The following is a 22,521-nucleotide window of genomic DNA, read 5'->3' on the forward strand; positions in this document are numbered from 1 at the left end:
CACAGAAATGCCTCAGCAATTGTTGAAAGTTTTAATACTGCAAGAAAAACTTTGATTTTCTTGTCTGTTGGGTTTTGTAGGATTTATCCCAAAACTTTTATTAATTTACTAAGTTTCTTGAAGAATCCTCTTTGAAGTAGAGTTTTCTCATAGCCGGACAAAAAGTTATATTAATATGCTGAGTCTCTTGTCGATAATGTAATAGTTGAAGTAGCGAAAATATCCAAAAATAAATTACTGTTAATAAATCATTTAAATCTTCATTTATATTGAAAGTTGATAATAACTTGACTGCCAATTTCTAGTATTTATTTCAATTTATATACCTTCAAGTTCACTCCTTTTTTTCGTTTGACAGTGGGCTAGCGGATGCCCACTCTCCGCCCCACGGGTTACATCTTGGAGAACCAATTCTTCCACCGGGTACGGCGCACACTACAGCCGTGTCATGCTTCTTCCTGTCACGTGTGATTAACTTTCACAACTCTGGGTGTGCGTAATTTTTGAAATTGGTTAACTCTTCGAATGAGGCTCTGACCGGAAGTATCCAACCTCTACTGCCCTGGCAATGACATCTGAAAACATTTTTTCTTTGCAATATATTAAGCATTTATAGTTCTTGCTTGTCAATTTACGAGTAGAAAATGTTTTTGCAAGCTTTCGAAATTTATATTAGCAATTTATGAGTTATGATCTGTCTTGTTTCTGTCTTTTGTACGAAATTCTGTAGTCTGAAAAAGTGTTAAATTTCGACAGTTGGAATGGAGCTAGTTCTGTCTGAGACAGATGGCAAGCGTCGTTTCACTTAAGTTTTCAGCTTTTTCTTCTGGCGTTTTCAGCTTTTCTTTTGGAAGAATAGTAAGAAATTCAAAGCCCAATTAGGAGTCCCCAAATCAGGAATGCCCAAGTAGGAACCCCAAACAAAAAGATAGGTCTTACTATTTCTATAATTTACGAAGTGAGAAAGATAAAACTATTTTTTTACCAGAAGGAAATATATCTTGTAAGCCTTTAAATTTTATATCAGTAATTTATGAGTTATGCTTTGTCTTGTTACTGTCTTGAAGCGCAGAATGTTTGTTTTTGAAAAGTTATGAAATTTTGACAGTTGAACAAGATATAGTCCGGTAAGTTTACAGTTTTTCGATTACTTCGCTGGATAGAAAATGAACCTACAACTGGGTACCACTTTTACCGCAAATACCAAATATACTAATTATTTTCGTCGCAAATGCACCCTAGCCCTCTCTCCCAAAGGGGACATACACAGTCTTTGGTTATATGCAAGAACTTCCTGATTTTGTTTCATATTGGCTTTATTTGGCTTTATGAATCAACTGTTGATGAGACACAAACACAAAAAATAATGCAAACCAACAAAATCAGCGAACTTTGGTATATAGCCTATGGCTATGTTTAGCATCATTGGGGAGTGCTGAGGTGTATTTGCGAGGGTAGTATATTTGGAATCAGAGTCAAAAGGTGCATTGATAGGTTTATTTATATTCTTCCAACTGCTTCCGTGAAGCAATCGAAGAAAATATGAATTTGCCCATAATTCTGTTTAAGGCAGAAGGCAGGCAAGCATTTTGGGTCTCTGAGTTCTCAACCTTTTCCTTTGGATTCTAAATATAAAAAAAAAAAAAAATAACAAGCAGTTGAAGGCCCAAGCAGGAAAGCCCAATTAGGAAGACGAGCGCGTAATCAATAAGATTACGGGTTTTTCCATCCGACGAGGTCCATATCGCCTTACGACGTTCTCTGTGATTGAAGAGGGTATTGGTAATGGCTAGATCACTGGCTGCAAAATTCAATGAGGCGTTCTACCCTCTTGTTAAGTCGTCCACGGCTAAATTTACCCATAACATCTTCCTTTCCCTGCAGAAGCGTCACCAACGATAGTATTGAAGTCGCCAATGACAACAACAAGGTCTTTTTTGGGAACTGCGTCAATTAGGCTTTGCAGTTGAAGGTAGAAATTGCCAGACTCTTAATCTGGTTTGCTGCAGCCAGGAGCGTAAACTTGTATGATCGTGATGTTAATCGGTGATCCTTTCATTCGTATCATAATCAACTGTTCTGACACAGGCGTTACGGAAATCAGGGATCTTCGTGCCTTACTCGACATCAAAAAGCCAACACCTTGGCGATGAACGCCATCGATTCTCCCAGACACTATCAGACTAGTGTTGCCGATCCTTTCTTCGCCAGTGCTAGGGAGGTGTTTTTCTGAAAGTTCCACAATATCCCATTTAAATCGGTTTAGCTCATTTAGGACAAGATCTATTTTGCCTTGTTTAGCAAGCGTCCTAACGTTCAGGTTTCCAATAGATAAAATCAATTTAGGGGAAAGCATAGCCTCCGGGTTCGGAATTGTCAACATTGTTAAAGATTCTCCATTCACGAGATTCTAGGTCGTCAGATCGTCGGTTGCCCTGGACGCGGTAACTTCGTTGGTTGTCCTGGACGCGGTAACTTCGTCGGTTGCCCCGGACGCGGTAGTATTGGTTCTCGTTCTTGATCGTTTGTATTTCATAATCTTTAATAAGAAAGAAGGTTTCTTGGCTAGTTTCAGGACGGCGGTAAGCCACTCCTCTCCATCCCTAGCAGGGACCGGCTATATCTACTACCGATAATGCGCCCTTCTGGTGTCCTGCATTACCTACAATTTTGCCATTGCTGGGAGAAGGTTTGTGACTGTCGGAACGTATCCATACGCCGAAGGGCCCTGCCCAGTGCACATTAGAGGGGCCTTCCACATCCCCCGCCTGAATTTATGGCCCCCAGACGTGGGTGCTCCTGCTATATTTCAAGACCCCCAGAGACCGGGTCCTCCCTTGGTCCGCGCCTCCCTACCGGGAGTTGTCCTGCATATCTACAGGACGTTCCCCTATCTGCCACCTGGGGACGCGCTGAGTGGCCTGGGAGAGGCCCCTACTGAGAAGGTACTCAGGCCTCAGGGGCTGATAATGGGGTAATGAGTTTTTAAATAGGGTTGTTGTGGAGCTAAAATAAAATGACTAAAGATTATAGATATTATTGTGGAAAAAGGTCGTCAGAAAGAATTAAAATCAAACTGGAACTTCTTAGGAGGGTGTAGAGCGAGAGTTTGAATAGTTGGGATGGTGGAGGAACGTGCGCTGCTTTGTTAGCCTCAGGTGGCTTGGTGCTACAGTGAGTAGTTAGTAGTAATGTTAGTAGTAGATTTGATGCACGAGATTGATCAACAGAACCTTCAAACTAAAAGTCAAATTGTAGGGGTTTTTTTTTTTTTTTTTTTTTTTTTTTTTTTTTTTTTTAAGTTTTGCAGAAAAGTATTGAAGAAAAAATTGGTTGTAAAAATATTTACAGTAATAAATTTACTGATCTATAGTAGCATATTCCACAAGAAAAATCTTTTTGATGCAAAGTGATTATAAACAAGATTAGAGAGAGAAAAAAAAATTATATCCATACCCACGCCAAGAAAGTTTTCCTAAGGAGCTTAGATCCTTACACAAAGGGAAGACCTATATTCCTTGGAAGACTAAAATTTTGTATTTTCATAAATGAATTTAAAACTAAATTTTGATAAAAGTGTTTTGAAGCTTTATCCTCCTCCCACAAAAGCCACTTTTGTGGGTAAAACTATTAGGGAATAAGATGCTAGATCAACAATGTTTAGACAAAATATCAATCAAAATACTAATTTTAAATGCTAAAGTTTTAATACTAAACGAAATTATTTGAACACTTGAATCTGTTCTACCCCTGTCCAACCCAAAAAATCTCCTAGGTGGCTCAGATCTATGTAATAACCAAGGCTGTACCCAGGATTTTTTTCGGAGGGGGTTTTACTCAAAGTTTTTTTTCGGGGGGGGGGGGTTTAAACAAAAAAAACTCAAAACACGGACACAAAATTTGTTTATATCCATTTTTGTTACTTTTTTACGAGTCAAACAAATATTTCGGGGGTTGAAACCCCCTAACTCCCCCTGGGTACGGCTTTGATACTAACGGACCACTTTCGATTATGAAAAAAGTTATTTTAAACCTCCTCCTCTCCCTCTTTGACGACAACAGAATTACATTTCTCCCTCATAGTGGCGATTCAGAAGGAAGGCTGTCTTTTCCCTCCCTTAGAAGGTCGAAAGTTTAACCAGTTACAGGGATGAGGGGTGAAAAATACCAATGGGGGAGCTTAAGTTTAGTTGGTACTCTCCCTAAAAATAAATTTTGCTTCCGCCCCTGCTTCCTTATAATTGCGCTTAATTTTTTCTTTAACTTAAACCACCAGCCTCTCTAAGTTAAATTAAACACCTAAATCTCATGGAAAAGCTTAAATACAGGGAAACATGGAAGTGAATAATTAATTTTTTCTGATGTGCGATCACTGGTGTGGCGTGACTGGTCGGCTGTATTTTCCCATCAAAATGAAGTGTTTCGTCATTAATCCTTTGAGACTCACTATTGCCGGTTCTGGGGAGAAAATCTGACTCATAATTCATTGGGATGTGAAATGGTAATTGTGAAAAGCGGAGCAGACGAAAGTCATCAGCAAGATTTCTATGCTGTAGAAAAGAGAGATATAGTCAGCTATTGAATAAGATATTCGAAAAACAAATCTGCTTTGCAAGCGTAAGCATGGAGATCAAAGAATTTTCTCAGATGAGGGGGTATTTGAAGCTTTAAAATAGAGAGCTTGGTTTTTTTTTATTGTCGATTGAACAGTTAAATCAACAACAAGATCACTAGTTATTTTGAAACCGAGATCACCATAGCTAGATATCACTTTACTCTCCTACTGTGGAATTCGATTCTGCTTGACAACTCAACTGTCAGATTGGCTATCGGATTTATAAGCAAATCGACTTTTGAAGAATAAGCACATATTGTCAAATTTTGAGTAGGGAATCAGGGCCTTTACTCGAGAAGGGGGGGGGGTCTCCTGTTCCCCTCCTGTTAAAAAGTAAGCTTAGGCCTTTTTGTTGGAAAGTTGTCTAGTTGTTACAAGACAGATCACGAAAATTTAACATCAGTTTGCTATCTCAGCCATATTTCCATGCTGTGGAAAAGAAAAATTCAGTCATGAATACGAGATTCCAAAACAAATCAGTTTTGTAAGCATCATCTTACACAGCCCTACTTTAAGGAAGGGATCAGCAGAGGGGGTGTCTGGTGCTGTATATAGCCAGCTAATGCATTTTCATTTGACAATCAGATAGTCACATCAGGGAGCTAAATCATTAATGACAGAAATGATCAAAATTCGGAATTTTTATTCACTTGCCGACCTAACTGTCACATCAGGCATTGGGTCTGCAAGTAAATCGGCTTTGTAAACATAATTTTTCAAAGCCCAGCATCGAGGGTATGAATCAAAGGATTTTCTAGGGGAGAGGGGTAGATCTTCAATAGAGAAAATTTATTCATTTTTATTGGCAATTGGCTTAAAAGACTTTTTCCTCGCAGTAAGTTTTTCAGAGAAAATTTAATAGATACATTAAACAAAAAATGATCAGGAAGAAAGTCAAATATTTTTTGAAGCGTAAAACTACCACGAATTACCATCAATAAATAAATGAAACCCAAAACAAACGGAAATTCCAACAAATAACCAGGTGAAACTCAAAGCGAGCATGCGACCCAAAGCGAGTAGGGCTGAAAACCAACCATACTTTTTAAAGACAAGAATATAATTTGGACTTTACTGAAAAGAATTCTATATTAAAAGCTTTATATTTCTATTTCTCGTAATATCGAAAAAAAACTTAAAAATACCAATATAATCAAGAATACTGAAAAAAAAAATCAATGGGGATTAATATTTTGATATTAACATATGCTGATATTTATACCTTAAAGTCAATCATTTTGGATTTATTAAAGTTAACCAAATGAAAACATTCAAAATGCGTTTTGTTTTCAGTAAAGTGCACATTAAGTTCTGGGTTTCAGACAGCATGGTGGATTTTAGCCTTACGCGTCTTAGTTTCTGTCCCTTTTGAATTTGACGCGGTACTTTATTGTAATTTCTGTTCGTTATGGGTTGCATTTGTTTATTGATAGTGATTTGTGGTAGGTTTACGCTTGGAAAATTATTTGACTTTATTTCTGCTCTTTTTTGCTTTATAGCTATTTATTTTTCCTTGAAAAATTTCTTTTCTGTAAAATGTTTTTTAAATTAATTTCTCTTCCTCATTTATTGATATAGTCTTTTTCAATGGTAAATAAAAGAATATTTTAAATCTTTTTTCTTATAAGAATCCATATTTTGTCTATTTAAGAGCTGGACAACATTTTCAACATTTTCAACAATTTTCATTAATATACACCCTTTTGAAAATGTAAACATTCATTGCATTCTTGATTTGGTCTCACACCTCCTCATTATTCTCTGAAAAATACAATTTAATGCTCCTCCTAAGACATTTTATCTACTCGTATGCTATTTTGACAACCTGGATGCTTTTACGCTCTTTTGATTTAATACAATAGTAAAAACACAAGCAGTAATGCTATAAGCCCTGAATGTTTCAATTTAATACCCTCAGTTGTTCTTACGATATTGTTGAGACGTCTTATTGACAAAAAACATACCTATAGTGCCTTTTGATTTAGTTTTAAAGAAACATCAACTTTCCTTGAAAGTTTCTACTTTAAACACTATTCTATGTATACTCCGGCGCCGCGCCGGCGGATCGACCGAACGCAGCCGACGAGAGGCCCGGTCGAACGCCGCCGAGATGCCGTAACGCCTCCGGCGCGCAGCAGGAGCGCCGCCGCCGGCAGAGGTGGCGGCGTTCGGTCGATTTTAAATTAATTTTGCGGCAATTCTTTATTGCATCAACCGCAAAGTCGGAGCTTTTCTTTCTCGTGTGGTTTAGTATTTCGATTTTCCTGATTAGAAATCAAGCAGGGCTTGCACTATCCCCAATTTTCTGGTATTTTCCCGAAAATCTATACGTCACCCCGAAAAAAATTTGGTTACCCGAATCCCCGAAAATCACCCAATCACGGTGCCACCCCTAGCGATTTATCACCAGTGACTTTCCCTGCCAAATATTACTTTGCATACCATAATTCTTCACTACTCTCTTGTTCGTTAATTTTCGTCTCTTTTGGTACTTTGAATAAAAACCAGACAGATGCAATATGCAATTGCAGATTTTGCAATATACACAGTTCTTCATATGTTGACAAAAAAAAGTATCGTCTTTATGAAATGAGTTTAAATAATTTCGAATTCAGTTTCCCAATCGCTATCTCTTACATCATTCGTAGTCAAGAATTTTAGTTTCAAGTTGAATAGAATTATAGAACATATTCACTACTATACAGCTTCAGCCTTCAGTTGAATTTTGAAATTGACAGCCGACAGATTGTTTTTACAGCTGAATTGTAAGTTTGCAGATTTTTTTTCTGTTTTCAGATAAGATTTTCTTAATGTTTAATACTCAATTGTTGAACGCCGGATAGAAAATACAATCTTCTTTCTGAGACATTTTTACCCCCCCCCCCCACCCCAAAAAAAAGACCTTCTATTGAGATAAAATTTAGCTATAGACTAAGCTATGTACAAGGATGGGGAATTAAAGATTGAACCGGAAGTTACCCCAAAAATATGATTCATAAATATTGTAAATTATTGCCTATAGGGGGGGGGTAGGGGGCTATCATTTTTAAATGATAATACCTTATTTTTTTTATTGAAAGCAGGGATGTCAAAAAGATAATTATTTTTTTTCATTTAAAGTGGAGACTATTCCCCGAAGCCGCGCCACGCCGACATGACGGCGGCGAATGTGTGATTTAGTATCGGCGGTGACGCGCCGCCAGGCTCGCCGAAATTTTTTGTGGCGCGCCGCCGATTTTAGACCGGCGGCGCGCCACGGCGTGCCGATTTTTCTGATTAAAAATAATAATAAAATTCCACTTCACCAAGCACGTTCAACCTTTATTTTAGTAAGGATTTTTAAATGGTTGGCTAAAAACATACAGGAACAATATGACTTACTTGACTTACTTACTTGTTGTGTTTATGTTTAACATCGCATTGTTCCTATAAAATCCCGTGTTTAGTCATTTCCTTCTTGTTAATTATTTGGGCTAATGTGTGTATACCTTTCAAAGTCTGAAGTTCAAACATCTCCTGTTCATCAAATGCATACGAAAAGGAAGTAAAAAAACAAAACAAATAACAACATAAAAAAAGCACTGTATACAAGTCAGATACCATGGCTTAACAACACCAATAATTTTAAATCAGCGGTTACATCACTTCAGTTACAATTGAGGGAACAAAAGTGAATTTGTTCACTCTGCCTGGAGCCATTGATCTTTTGGCAGTCACTATTAGTCCTGTCGTGCTAAAAAGCCGTTTAGCTGGGACACTTGTGGCCGGTACAGCCAGAACTTGACGAGCGTAAACTGCCACTCGCGGGATTTGATACTGGCATTGGACCTTGGGGTCCCACGGAATGCCGCAAATGGGCTTCTTCTTTGTATCTGCTGAAATAAGTTGTTTTTATAAGGGAGAACAAACCTGCACCTTTACCATAGGGCTCCTATGCCCTACACTACAGGAAGAACTAAACTGCACCTTTACCCTCTTTTCTTATCAAAACGGAATAACCCTCCAAAATTCTTTTCTGAAAGAAGTGGTCAAGTTATAACGTTTCAAGTCAAAGTTTAAGGCTACTTCAACTTCAGTGTGCTCTGCTAACTGTGCAAAAAAAATGCAATTCATTTCTATAGATATATTTCTATACTAGCTCTAGATAATCTACCAAGCGGGAAACTACCATAAATCAGCATCGATAAATAAATGAAACCCAAAACGAACAGAAATTACAATAAATAACCGAGTCAAACCCAAAACGAGCAGAAATTAACATGAGTTGGGCTCAAAACCCCTATGCCTTCCCAAGACCAGAGCATGATTTTCACTTTACTGAAAAAATATAAATGTTTTTACTTTTATAACTTTAATAAATCAAATAATATTAACATTTTGATTACTAAATATCAGTATGTGTATATTAAACTGACAATGCATATTCATTTGTATTTTTTTCTGTAAAGTGCAAATTATGTTCTGGCTTTGGGAAGGCATAGGGGTTTTGAGCCCAAATTATGTTAATTTCCGCTCTTTTTGAGTTTGACGCGGTTTTTTATTGTAATTTCTGTTGGTTTTGGGTTTCATTTATGTATCGATGCTGATTTGTGGTAGTTTCACGCTTGGTAGATTATTTGATTTTAATTTTGCTCATTTTTGTTTAATGGGGTTCTTTACTTTTCTTTGAAAAACTTACTTTGCGGAAACAGTTTTTTAATTAATTTCTGTTCGTTTTATATTGACATAGTCTTTTCAGGGAAAAAGAAAATAATACTTCAAATCTTTTCGTTTTTTAAGAATTTATAGTTCGGCCTGCTATTTGTATGCTGGAAAAAAATTTTCAGCAACATTTAAAAACATAGACCCTTTTAAAAATCTGGACACAAATAGTAGTGTTTAATTTCCTCTAGTTGACCTGAAATGGAAAACTTGATAATATTCGCAAAAAAAATTGTTTACTTTCTTTGATAGCTTGAATACACTTACGCTATTTTGTTTGGTTAAATTTTAAGAGCTGATGTAGCCCCAAAAGTTTGAACATAATACCCTCAGTTTTTCTTGGGATACTGCTGAGATGCCTTATTGGGAATTAGCATTAACAGAGTGCATTTTGATTTAATTTTAAGGCAAAATTTAGTTTTTGATCATAAAGGCAAACGGGATGGTGGGCGGGGGAGGGGGATTAGTTTCCCTCCAATCACTTTCGACTATTAAAAAGGGCATCAGCCCTTTCTATTTTCAATCGAAGGAGTTCCTACGACAACTCCCTTTTCGAAGTTCCTACAACAACTCCTTCGGTACGAAGTGCCCTGGTCTAAACAACAACAACAAAATGATACATTATACCCACATCGATCTCTACTATAAAAATGTCAAGCCTTCCAATCACTTTCGATTATTAAAAAGGGCACTAGGCTTTTCAATTTCCAATCGAATGATCCCTTTTTGAGTTTCTATGGCAACGCTTTCTATAAACGCCGTATATGCCCCCAGGGCATAAATTACAACCCTTACCCTAAGGCTGTGAGGGTGGTTGTCATCCTCTAAGACCTAATTTCCAGAAATTTCAACTACGTTAAAGAAAATGTCTATTTCAAAATTTTGATTGGATGTGTTTCGGGAAATGATGGGGGTGGAAGGGGTGTTAGTTGCCTTCCAATCACTTTCGACTATTAAAAAGAGAGCCACTCCAATCTCTAATTAAATGAGGCCTTTTCGAAGTTTCTACGACATCTTCTTCGATATGAAGTGCCCTGGTCTAAAGGAAAAAACAATAACTAATACATTGTTCCAAGATCGTTCTTATGTACCCCCAGGTCATAACAACGAAACCCTTTCCGTGAGGGTTATGGGGAAGTAACCCCTTCCAAACACAGGATTCTTCTCGTGTAATCATCTACTGCGAACTAGAGGTCTATATCTATATATCGATTAGATGTGTTTGGGGAAGTAGCAAGCATGAACGGTATATTAGGTGTTTTTTGGTCACTTTCAACTATTAAAAGTGCTATACCTATTCTAGTGTCCAATTAAATGTGCCCTTTTCGAAGCTTCTAAGACAACTCCTTTGATAAGAATTGCCCTGGTATGAAAAAAATCAGGATACATTGTGCCAACATTGTTCTTTACTTAGGCAGCGCGATTGCGCTGCCTATGATAACATCCTGAATTGCCTAATGCTCTTTTATCTACCTCTTTTAATCCGAAAAAAAAGAAAAATGAACAGAATTTTAAAGTGGAAGGTAGAATTTTTATTTCAAGAAAAATTTCTTTTTCTTCTTCCTACGAACCGATATACATGGCGAGCCCAAGATGACAGTATTTATCTTTAAGAAACAGATTAACCGGGATGACGGTTGAAGCCCGGAGGTCGATATCGATAAGCAAAAACGAGAGGAAAAAACAAACAAATGGCGGCGTATTAGTGACGCCGCCGCTGCTAGAATCAGTGGCGGCGTCAGCGCGCTGATGCAAGCTTGGCGGCGCGCCGCCGTCTTTTTTTAGGCCGTCTTTTCGGCGCGGCTTCGGGGTCTAGTGGAGACAGAAGAAAATGATATCAAATTCCCTGGGAAACCATTGAAATAATTTGATAGACCCAGGGCCCCCCATTAGGACTTGTTCATTGTCTTGGGTATTTTGCGATTTCTCATAGGCTACTGGCCTAATTTGGCTTTTGTGTGTGCTCCCTTTTAATTAGATTCTTTGGATCTTATTGAATGACACGGCGAATCTATGAGTTTTTCAATAATTTGAGGTTTATGTGAATAATTTCGACATTTTCGTTGTTGTCTTTGTACCCCTTTACTCATGCCCCCAATTTTTTTTCAAGGAACACTAAGCTGTTTAACGTTATTTTGCGTGTTTGTTTGAACTATATAGTGACTTAGTTAATTATTAAGTAAATTATTTTTCTAATGAAAGCTGAGACGGTATCCTATCAGGGTGGTTTCAAGAGGGGGGGGGGGGGTAGGGAGGTATTACATTTAAATGATAATATCTCGAAAATTTTTTTATTGAAAGCAGGGATCCCAAAAAGTTAATTTTTTTAATTTAAAGCAGAGACAGCATCCAATCGAGGTGGTATCCAGAGGGAGAGGGGGAGGGGGGTAGTGAGCTATCATATTTAAATGATAATACCTCTTTTTTTAAAGCAGGGTTACCAACAAGTTAATTATTTTTTTTTATATATAAACCAGAGACGGTAGCCTGTCAAGATGGTATCCAGAGGGGGGAGGGAGGGGCATAGGGAGTTATTATATCTAAGTGATAGTACCTTGATTTTTTTTATTGAAAGCAGGGATGCCAAAAAATTGAAATAGTTGACAAAAATTAACAAGATTTTCTTGAGTTATACTTGATACAGCACTTGCATGGTTTTACCGTCCAAAGGGAAAGGACCATATGCGTCCAACCCCTTTTTTTTCTTATTGATGAAACAGGTTTACTTTGAAAACATTCATTCATAAGTACCGGGCAAATTCACAGTAAAACGAATTGGTGTGACGAAAGCGATATCGACATCCCCACCTAACGTAGCGCTCGAGTGGCAATGGCGCCCTTGTTCCAGTGCCCAAGTTACATTAAAAGGCCAAGTCATAATAAAAGCTTTCAATTTGGGAGGTTCAAGGAGGAGTCTTTGACAGTTTTATGACCTCAGGGTACTAGATGTTGCAACGTTCTTACGTATCTACAGTGGTTTAAAATATTCGATCACCTCACAAATGATTACCAAAAATATGCACAAATAAACAAATGTAACGTTTGGAATATTATAACACTTTTTTCAAAGCTTTGAAGAAAAGCAAAAAGGCTAAATACCCCTAACTACGCTTGAAAACTATTTTAAAAACAAACCCTTTGGAGATTTCCATGAAAATGACCATAGCAGAAGCTTTGAGCCTTGGGTGGGGATCAAAGAGGAGTCTTTGAGTATTTTGACCACAGGTGACTTATTGTTGCGACTTTCTTAAATTTGGTGATTTTTGTGAGCATTTGGAAATCAAAGCTTAAACTCAATAACTGATGCTAAGTGTCCTAACTTTTTGCTTGGATTAAAAGTGACGAACTAGGATTAAAATCTCAACATCTTTCTGGAGCTACTTCAGTCTGCATATTATTTCATTTAATTACATTTAAAACGGATGAGCTTTTCATTTTTTACCTAAGAAAATAGCTGGCACTTCATTTTTCTTCATACCAAATAAACCATTAAGTGTTTTTTGTTTCATTGTAATTGAAGTGTTCTCATGTGAAGTGTTCATCATTTATTTTTCAATTTGATAAATTTACTCCTTTTAGATGCAGTTTATAATTTGACTAATATTAGGTATTTATGAGTTTATAATTTGGAATGAATCCCTAAAAGAAAAAAAGAATAATATCCAAAAGAGCAGCCAAAAGCAATAAAAAAGTAGCAGTTCAGCTTTAGCATACATGACATATATTCTATAAAGAAGCCAAAAAAAACTTTAAAACTTTTAAACAGAAATTAAAAGTTCTAGTGCCCTTTTTAAGTGACCAAAAAATTGGAAGGCAACTTGGCCCCCTCCCACGCTCATTTTTTTTCCCGAAGTCACCCAATTAAAATTTTGAGATAGCCATTTTGTTCAAAATAGTCGAAAATCTAATAAAGTGTCTTTTAAGATAACTTAATCCCCCACAGTTCCCAGGGGAAGGGCTGTAAGTTATGAACTTTGCCCTTTTTTACATATAGTATTGGTTTTGGTTTATTGGAAAGCCATTTAGCACAAGAAAAGTAAAATTAATATGCAAATTTTGTTTTACTTATTCAATCACGGCGAGCCAAAATAAAAATTGCATTAACTAAAAAACGTTCAGAAATTAAATAAAAAAAAACAAGTTTTTTTTAATTGAAAGTAAGGAGCGAAATTAAAACTTAAAATGAACAGAAATTATTCCGTATTTAAAAGGGATTGTCCCCTTCTCAACGCCCCGCTCTTTGTGCTAAAGTTTTTTTATTGTTTTAAAAAATAAAGTTGTAAGACAGAGTCAAACTTTAGCGTAAAGAGCGAGGCGTTGAGGAGGGGACAGCCAATATATATATATATATATATATATATATATATATATATATATATATATATATATATATATATATATATATATATATATATATATATATATATATATATATATATATATATATATATATATATATATATATATATATATATATATATATATATATATATATATATATATATATATATATATATATACACACACACACACACACACACACACACACACACACACACACACACACACACACACACACACACACACACACACACACACACACACACACATATATATATATATATATATATATATATATATATATATATATATATATATATATATATATATATATATATATATATATATATATATATATATATATATATATATATATATATATATATATATATATATATATATATATATATATATATATATATATATATATATATATATATATAAATTGAACTTTACGCACACTTATGTATAAACGCATGCTTAAATTGAACCTTGGAATATTAGGGAAACGAAGTATAAATTAAATCCAAGACAAAACTGACCTAAACTGTTTCAATTTAACATTTTTTCATTATTTTGGCTGTATTTATCACGTCAAATTTAATTTGTCCTTGTTCTCGGCAGTTAAAAAATAAAAATAACAATAAAATGCCACCCTTGGATGGACTACATCGAAAGTAAGCAAAATTTCACCAAAGAAATGTATTTTTAAGAGCTTGATAATAACAAAGAGAACCAATCAAAAGAAAAAAGAATAAAAGCTCTACAAAGCTGTCTTTGAATTTCAGGCGACGAATTGGGAAATAATGGACCAACAAGATTTTCTAGTTTTTTTTCGGTCTGGATATTCAGTTAAAAAAAAGAAATGTATTTAGCAGTCAATATCTCCTTCATTCTTGGCCAAATTTAAAGAAAATATACAATCTTAAAGGGTTTGACTAATAAGGACAACCGTCTCTTGAATAATTAAAGTTTCGCTCTTGTTTAACAGTTCGCTTGTTTACAAACAGTAACGAAGTGTTTGACAAAAAGTGACTCGGGCCAATAGCAACCGACAATCTAAAACAGAATTTTAATAATGTTTAGAGCATAAAAAATTGGCTATTTATGCCGATTTCAGAATATAAAATTCATCTGGTTCAACGTTACTCTTCAGAAGCTGCTATGCAGAAAAATTTGTCGATTCTTGAAAAAGGGGAAAAAAAGGTCCAAAAAGCCAAGTGATTTTAATGAGAATCTCACCATTACATTCATAATTTCAGAAAACCCTTCTTTAGAGTTTTCAAGCTCATATCTACAGAAATTTTTAATTTTACGAATTTTGAAAAAAATGAAAATTTTCTCATCAGAAAGATCATGGGGTACTGTGCTAAAACCCAGGACACATGCGAGAAGTGAAGTGTGGTTAATGCTAATGAAATAAACAAAATAGGATGAAAATATAATTGTTTATGAACAAATTTGGGTTACATGTTTGCACATTAGGGAGACGGGGGTAAAGCATAGTATATATTAAATACGCAACCTAGCGTAACATAACCTAACCTAGCTACCTTTTAGTCCCCCTAAACCCCAAAAAACTAAAGTTTAAATCTCTGTCACGGAGTAAGCAATATCTCACTAGGCAGCGGAAACCTATTTATCTATAGCGACCTTGAGATTTCGATGCTTTCTTTCTTTCGTGTGTCCTGAATTTTTGGACAGCACCGATCACGAATTAGTCAACATTTGTTTCTTTTGTTGTGTGTTCTTCAGGGTGATCGTATCGAACTGATGGTCCTAGAAAATCAGAAATAGGGTTCATTCGAACAGAAATTAAAGTTTTAGTGCCCTTTGTGACGCGGGAAAGTGGCGTTTTTTGCCATTTTGTGGCTTCAGACTACTATTTTGTCCCACAGAGAACCAGGCTATCTACAAGAAATTCTGACATAGCCAATCAATTTAATAGTGTCAAGATATTACATTTTCAGCTACCCAATTGCAGAGGAAGTAATACCACACGATGGTACTTTTGTTCCTGAAAAAAAAACAAAAAAAAACATTTCAGCTATTTACAAACGCTCCACTTACGAAAAATTACGCCTTTGCTAACCTGAAGCATAAGATACTAACTAGTTTCTTAAACTCTAATATAATATTAGATTATAAAAAATGAAAAAGAGGAACAAAACAGCCAAACAACAAACCAGACTTTCAATATTATAATTTCCATATTATACTCATACCACAGCCTGCTAGCACCCTACCTCCCTGCCACCTTTCCACCTTGGCGCTCCACCTCCCTATCACCCTTGCTCCTTACTAACATTTATCAAATCAAATCAACCTTAAAAATAGCCTTCCCTTCCCACTCTGACAATAAATCAAATTACCCCTCTTTTAATAAATACCTTTTTAATTTTTTTCTTAAAAACTAAGAGAGGTTGAGTCACCCTGATGTTACAGTCGCTAATTCGCTAAATTTGTTACAGTCGCTCATCTGTGACGAATTCTCCACAGAGTTACGAGCAACTACAATCGAAATCCTGACTGTGACCTGCTCCTATGCTCAATTGCCAAATTATCACTAAACCTTGTCTAATAATCGTGAATATCACCGTTAGCAAGGTAAAGAAAACAAAACAAAAACTTGGAACTAGATTACTTGTACACTGGAAAATGAAAATTTCAGCTTGATAATCATGTAGTTCACCAACGTTAGGCAAACCCAAAGACTTAAAAAGACTTAAAATATACCTTACCATTCACTTCTTTAAAATAATCCCCTATTACCCTTATTGCTTTTTTTTTGCAGAATTTGTACTCTTTTGAAATTGCTAAAAAATGGTTGCTCTAGATAAAACAGCTATAAGAAATATATGGGCGAATAATTGAATGATATATTATTAGCAAATTCACCTTGGCAAAAATGTTACAGTCTCCGTGTCATTCCAACTCCTCTGGCAATTTAGGAAGAAACAGTATCACTATGATGCCTCTATTAAAGAATTTATGAAAACTCCTAAGCATCGCAAGCAATTCATTTGATGAACGGGCTTCCCAGATAACATTTCAAGTCCATTAGAACCAAAGGCGTTCCTACTCGTGAAGAAGGTCTTGTTCACGTTCATTAGAATAAATATAACGCTTATAAGAACTTCAAGTCTCCTCAACGCCTCATTAGCTTTTAACGCAAGCTCATCAACAGACTTCGCGCGTATTATTAATACACTATATGCGAAGTGTCATCAGCAAAAGCAGTACCATAATTATCTTGAAGCTAAAATAGAGCAAAGGACCTGGAACGGAGTCTGAGGCACTCCAAGTTTTAATGGATACGAGGATGAAACAACGTTATTTAATACTACCTGCATAGATCTTCCATGTTCCATCAACCATTACAGCGGAGTCCTGCAAATTCTTAAACGCCTAAGTTGATCAATCTTGAAATCCACGGTATCAAATGCCTTTGTTATATCTATGAAAATTAACGTAGGTATATATCCATTATCTAATCCATTGCTCGCATAATCAACCAAATGTTGCAATGCAAGTGTTGCGGAGTGGCCCTTACGGAACCCAAATTGGGCTTCACTTAGTTGCCATTAGCCCGGAGGAAACTATCACAGCGTTTATGGACAACCTTCCCTAATATGTTTGAAAAAAGAAGCAAAATCGATATTAGTCTCAAGTTTTCAATGTCGCTCTCACAGCCACCTTAATGCAGGGGTTACAACTTTCACAACTTTAAGATGTTCAGGTAACTTACTCTTTCACAGGGAAACATTTACTCTTTCCCAGGCAAACACTTAGTTAATACGGACATTAATCTTAATACTTCATTCAACTAATTTGATTTATCTGATTTTCCATGAAATTGTATTTAGTGTTGTATGTGTATCAGCTAATATAAAGAAGAGATGGTAGGTAATTTGCAGAAGGGGCGGGGGCAGATGCTTCAAACAGTTCATTTTAATGCCCAGATGTCCCAAATATCATTCGGCCTTCAGATAAATATAGAATGAGTTTTTAGGAAGGGGGAGGAGGTAGGATCTGATATCTAATCATTCTTGATTCCCGAGGCGTACCAGGAGGGGACCCCTCCCATTGTGATGATCTTCCTCTATCGATCACACAATATTACATCCACGCATCTACTGAACAGAGATAGAAAATCTGAGGTTGGGAAATGAGCCTCTCCAGGAAATTTCTTGGTGAGGGGGGGAGCAAGTACAACAAGAATCTTTAATTTTAGCAATTTTAAATGGTAACATTTCACTTTTCCCATTTATAAACATTGTTTTAATGTATCTAACCAATAAGTAAACAATGTATTTAAACATCGGAAGACCCTATTTTATAGGTAACGATGGCTTCAGTCGCATAAAAGACCACAAGCCTCACAACACTTTCAGCCATAAGAGCAATTGTACCCGTCTCCGTCCACTCGAAATGCTGTAGCAAAGATATTATTGATAACTTTTTCAACAAAACTAGCGTACTGTTCATCGAAAATTTCGACCAAGCATCCAAATTTTGTCAAAAATTTCGGATACAATCCAACGTTTTAATTGTCAAAACGAAAAAAAAACTGAAAAACTTGACACTACTAATCAATATGTAATTGTTGATATATACAATTTAGCAGCAAGAAATTTGGGATTTATTGGGCCTATAGCCCACTTCATATTTTGGTTAAACCTGAGCATGATTTCAAAACGATCAAACTTCGGAAAAAAACAGTTTTTCAACTAAAAGTAAGAGCCAGTATTAAAACTTTAAACAAACAAAAATTTTATGTGGGGCACCCCTCTCCTCAACTCCCCGTTTTTTATCCCTAGGTTTGACTTTTTGTCCTAATTCTTTCAGAACGACTGCTGAAAGACAAGGGCCGTTAAATTGGTATAAGAAGCTTTTTTAAAGCAGTAAAGACTTTAACGTATAAAACGAAGGTCTCAGGAGAGTTTATCCCCCTCCTCATATGAGGAATAGTTTCTGAACGTTTTAACTTTTAATATTGATCCTTAGCCAGGCAATATTTAAACCAAGCAATATTTATTTGTAAGAATTCTAGCTTTTGAGTGCAACCTAAAACTCGAAAATCGTTTTTGAAGTGACAATTGTTTGTTTTTTCTAGTTGCACCTACTGTTCGAATAGAGACACAATTAGTCGGAGCTCCACTAGGCAGCACTGTTCGACTTGATTGCAAAATTGAAGCCTTTCCATCGGCAGTAAATTACTGGATTAGAAGCAGAGAAAATGATGTCATCTTATCAAGGTAAATATCATGGATTTTTTTATACCTGCGTATTCAGTCACTGTTCAAATGATTCCCAGTCGTTGTTTTCGAAATTCTTTTCCAAATTCTTTTCGAAAAAACTGTAGCCTTTAAAATATTTTGAAAACGTAAGGAGGCTGAATGCACTTGCCTGCGCATAAGGGATACCAGCACAAGTTTGAAGAACATCAATTTGATACTATGTTGAAATTCTGGTGCTAATAACACGAAGGGTTACTTTTTCGGTCCAAAAGAACGGGAAACCCCCCCCCCTTCAGTCTCCATGTCTGCTTCACGCCAATGGTACAGTTAAAGAGAGCTAACAAGAACAGTAGATTGGAAGCTTCCGTCCCTTAAAATCGAAATTTCACCTATTTTTTTTTTTTTTTTTTTTTTTATATATGGTTTTTTTTTGTTTGTCTTACTTTATTTTTGGCAGCTCAATTTTACATATGGAGAGAATGTTCTGGGAGAATTGTCCGTGGGAAATTTTATGGAGAGAAGTTTGAGGCAGGATGTTATTGTCCGGGGGGAATTTTCCGGAGGGAAGAATTTTATTCGGAAGAGATTTTTCTAGCGGGAATTTTCAGTGGGAGGAATCATGGGGAGAATTTTCCAGGGGAAATTTTCCACGGAGGGGGAGGGGGATTTTCCAGCAAGATTTGGAAAATATCAGAAATTGAATGAAAAATAAGTTTTTTCAACTGAAAGTAAGGAGTAACATTAAAACTTCAACATAAATTATACCATGCGTGAGGGAGGTTGCCCCCTTCTCAATCCCTTGCTTGTTAAAATAAAGTTTTTTAGTGCTTAAAAAAGATTTTTGTTCCGTTTCAAGGGCCTTTGTGTTTCAGCAGCTGTTCTTAAAGAATTTTGACAAAAAGTGAAACTTAAAGGTTTTGGATTTCATTGATTTTGTTGATCGTAATTTCTGTTCTTTTTAATTTTGAACAATGTAGGACTCTATTTCCGTTCGTCTTAGATTTTAATTGTATAAAAAAGACACGTTTTTTTCAGCTAAAAGTAAGGCGCTACTTTAAAACTTAAAATGAAGAGATATTATCCCGTATTTGAGGGGGACTATCCCTTCTTCCTCCCTTGCTCTTCATGCTAAATTCTTAAAGTTCTTTAAAAATAATTGTCATTAAAACTCAGCAGTCCTTGTGTTTCAGGAGTCGTTCCTAAGGATTTAGGGGAAAAAAGTCAAACTTTAGCGTAAAGAGGTTGGGATGAGGAAGGGGTAACCCCCCTTGTTTGTTTTAAGCTTCAATGTTACTTCTTACTTTTAGTTGAAAAAACTTTTTCTTTTCTGACAGTTTTTCAAATCATGCCAGAAACTCTCCCTCCCCCACTTCTGATATTTCGCAAGGAAATTCCCCCTGAAAATTTTCTTTCCCGCAGAAAAAAATCTTTTTGGTCATTTAACAAGGGCACTAGAACTATAAATTTCTACCCGAATGAGCCCTCTTTCAATCATCTAGGACCACTAGTTTGATAAAATTATTCCTGGGAACAAAAAAATCCTCTCCTCACCATGAAACCTCTCCCAGTGGGAAATAATACCCCTCCCCCCCCCCCCCAGTATAACCTCCTACATGTTTCCCAATAACAAATACAATATGTAAGTAATAGGAAAAATGCATAATCTTTAGCCCAATCCCCGGGGTCTGTGGGAAGTTATATCATTCCCAGAGGCATAGTTATTAGACCTTCAAACTATACTAAACGAAACTTTCTTCTCAAAATTTAGACAGGATAATCTTTATTGAAAAGGAACCGTGGAAGGGGGGCAGTTGCCCCACCCCAATCTGTTTGGTCACTTAACAAGGGCAGTAGCTTTAAATTTCTGCTCCAATGAGCACTTTTCCAATCTCCAAGGACCATTGGTTCGGTACAATCATCCCCGAGTAACAAAAAAAAGAAAATAAATAAATAAATCTTTATCCGTGATCTTTCTTCTGGCTAAAAATACAAGATTTACCATTTTGTATATAAGAGCTTGAAACCTCTATTGTAGGCTGAACCTGGTGGCGTGATTTTCATTAAGATCGCTTGACTTTTGGGGTATTTTTCCCATTTTTTTAAAAATACACAAGGGTTTCGGACAAGGTGATTCCAATAGTATACTTTTTATTTTGATCAGACTTTATTTTTAGGAGTTACGGGCTACTGTATTTCTTAGTATTGGACGTGATCGTCTCTTACTAGATTGCAAGCTACCGCTGCAACCCGGAAATTGCTAGCTACCGCTGCAAACCGGATTACAAACAGGAAAAAACGTACAGCTTTTTCTTCTTTGGAATAGTAAGAGACGAAACTTAAAGATTCAGGCATCAAACTAAGCCCAATATATGCAATGGTTTGACGATCTAATGATCGTCTTTTAATGTAACCTCGTCTGTAAGATGAATATATACGAAATAACATTCGTAATTTCAATGTTATACTAAAATGCAGTTTTTCTTATTTTTTTTCTATTAATTTTTTTTAAATACAAAAGGTTTCTATATACAGCTATTTTCTTTAAAATGAGCCATGAAACAGCTCTCTATTATGGCGATTATCTACCTACGATTATGACGTCATTCATCAACCTTGAACAAGAAAATGCAGTTCTTTCTTAAAAAAATGATTTTATATTAAAAGTTGTTTTTGTTAATTACAAAAGATCTCTAAATACAGCAATGAAAGAAAAAAAATGAAAGAAAAAAATGAAAGAAAAAAATAAACCTGCTGTCGATGCAGAATATCGCAGTTCAACTAGCTTTTCTTGTTTTTCAAGCCAACAAATTTTCTTTGTGGTTCAAGCCAAGGGACAGGTATTTTCCTATATAGGGGATTGGACAAGGCGGTTCTAATAATTCACTTTGTTTTTGATCTGATTCTAGTTTTAGAAGTTATGGGATATTTCATTTTTTACGATGTGGCGTGATCGTCTCTTACTAGGTTACTAGCTACCGCTGCAACCTGGATTCGTTATCATGAACTGTTTAACATGGCTTTTTACTTTTCTCTGAAAACTTTCATTTTTCAAAAATTTGTTTTAATTTGATGTATTTTTTCCCAATACTTAGACGTGAACAAATTGCGATGCCTATTGGGGATTAAAGCACAAAAATGTTCAGAAAGACTGAAGACATAGCCCAATTAGCAAACTCCCCACATAACAAAAATAAAATACCCTTGCTCCTCTCCCCTTTCTTCTCCTACGAAACTTGAAAATATCAACTCCGACCCCATAGCGGCTCCCAAAATATTGCAAAATATGGTATTTTGATAAACTTGATGACACAGCGTCTTAGGTTTAATTTTTCCATCTCCTCCCAAGTCATACTTCAAAATCAAGCAATTCCACCTTCGTCAATGCTCCTTGAAAGTTTTTGACTTGACACAAAAATACGTCCCCAAAATTTTGCAGATGCACTATTTCGATAGCTCGGTAGTGCATAGCGTGTTTTAAATGACATCGATAATAAATATATGGATTATAACTCCCATAGGAACTTATTGCGCAAGAACCTTTTTATAGATAGGAAACAACGTTCTGTAGCCCCTTCCCCTTTCCCCAACTTAAAATTTGAAGTCTTTTTGTCCGTCAGCCCTCAA

At 35.9% G+C, this 22,521-nt stretch overlaps 1 protein-coding gene across 4 annotated transcripts in view; it reads left to right on the forward strand.

The window, feature by feature from the left end:
* The window catches only part of LOC148942634 (lachesin-like), a 582,410-nt gene that overhangs the window by 463,209 nt on the left and 96,680 nt on the right, over positions 1 to 22,521 (forward strand). For all 4 annotated transcript variants that reach the window (XM_089102786.1, XM_089102787.1, XM_089102789.1 and 1 more), the window contains one exon: positions 18,774 to 18,915. In XM_089102786.1, the coding sequence (XP_088958912.1) occupies positions 18,774 to 18,915 (142 nt within the window). The remainder of the gene's footprint in view (positions 1 to 18,773; positions 18,916 to 22,521) is intronic.

This window comes from Artemia sp. Qi Xiang Cuo, chromosome 16, assembly GCF_049724085.1.
Source record: "Artemia sp. Qi Xiang Cuo chromosome 16, ASM4972408v1, whole genome shotgun sequence".
In the NCBI taxonomy this organism is placed as follows: Eukaryota; Metazoa; Arthropoda; class Branchiopoda; order Anostraca; family Artemiidae; genus Artemia; species Artemia sp. Qi Xiang Cuo.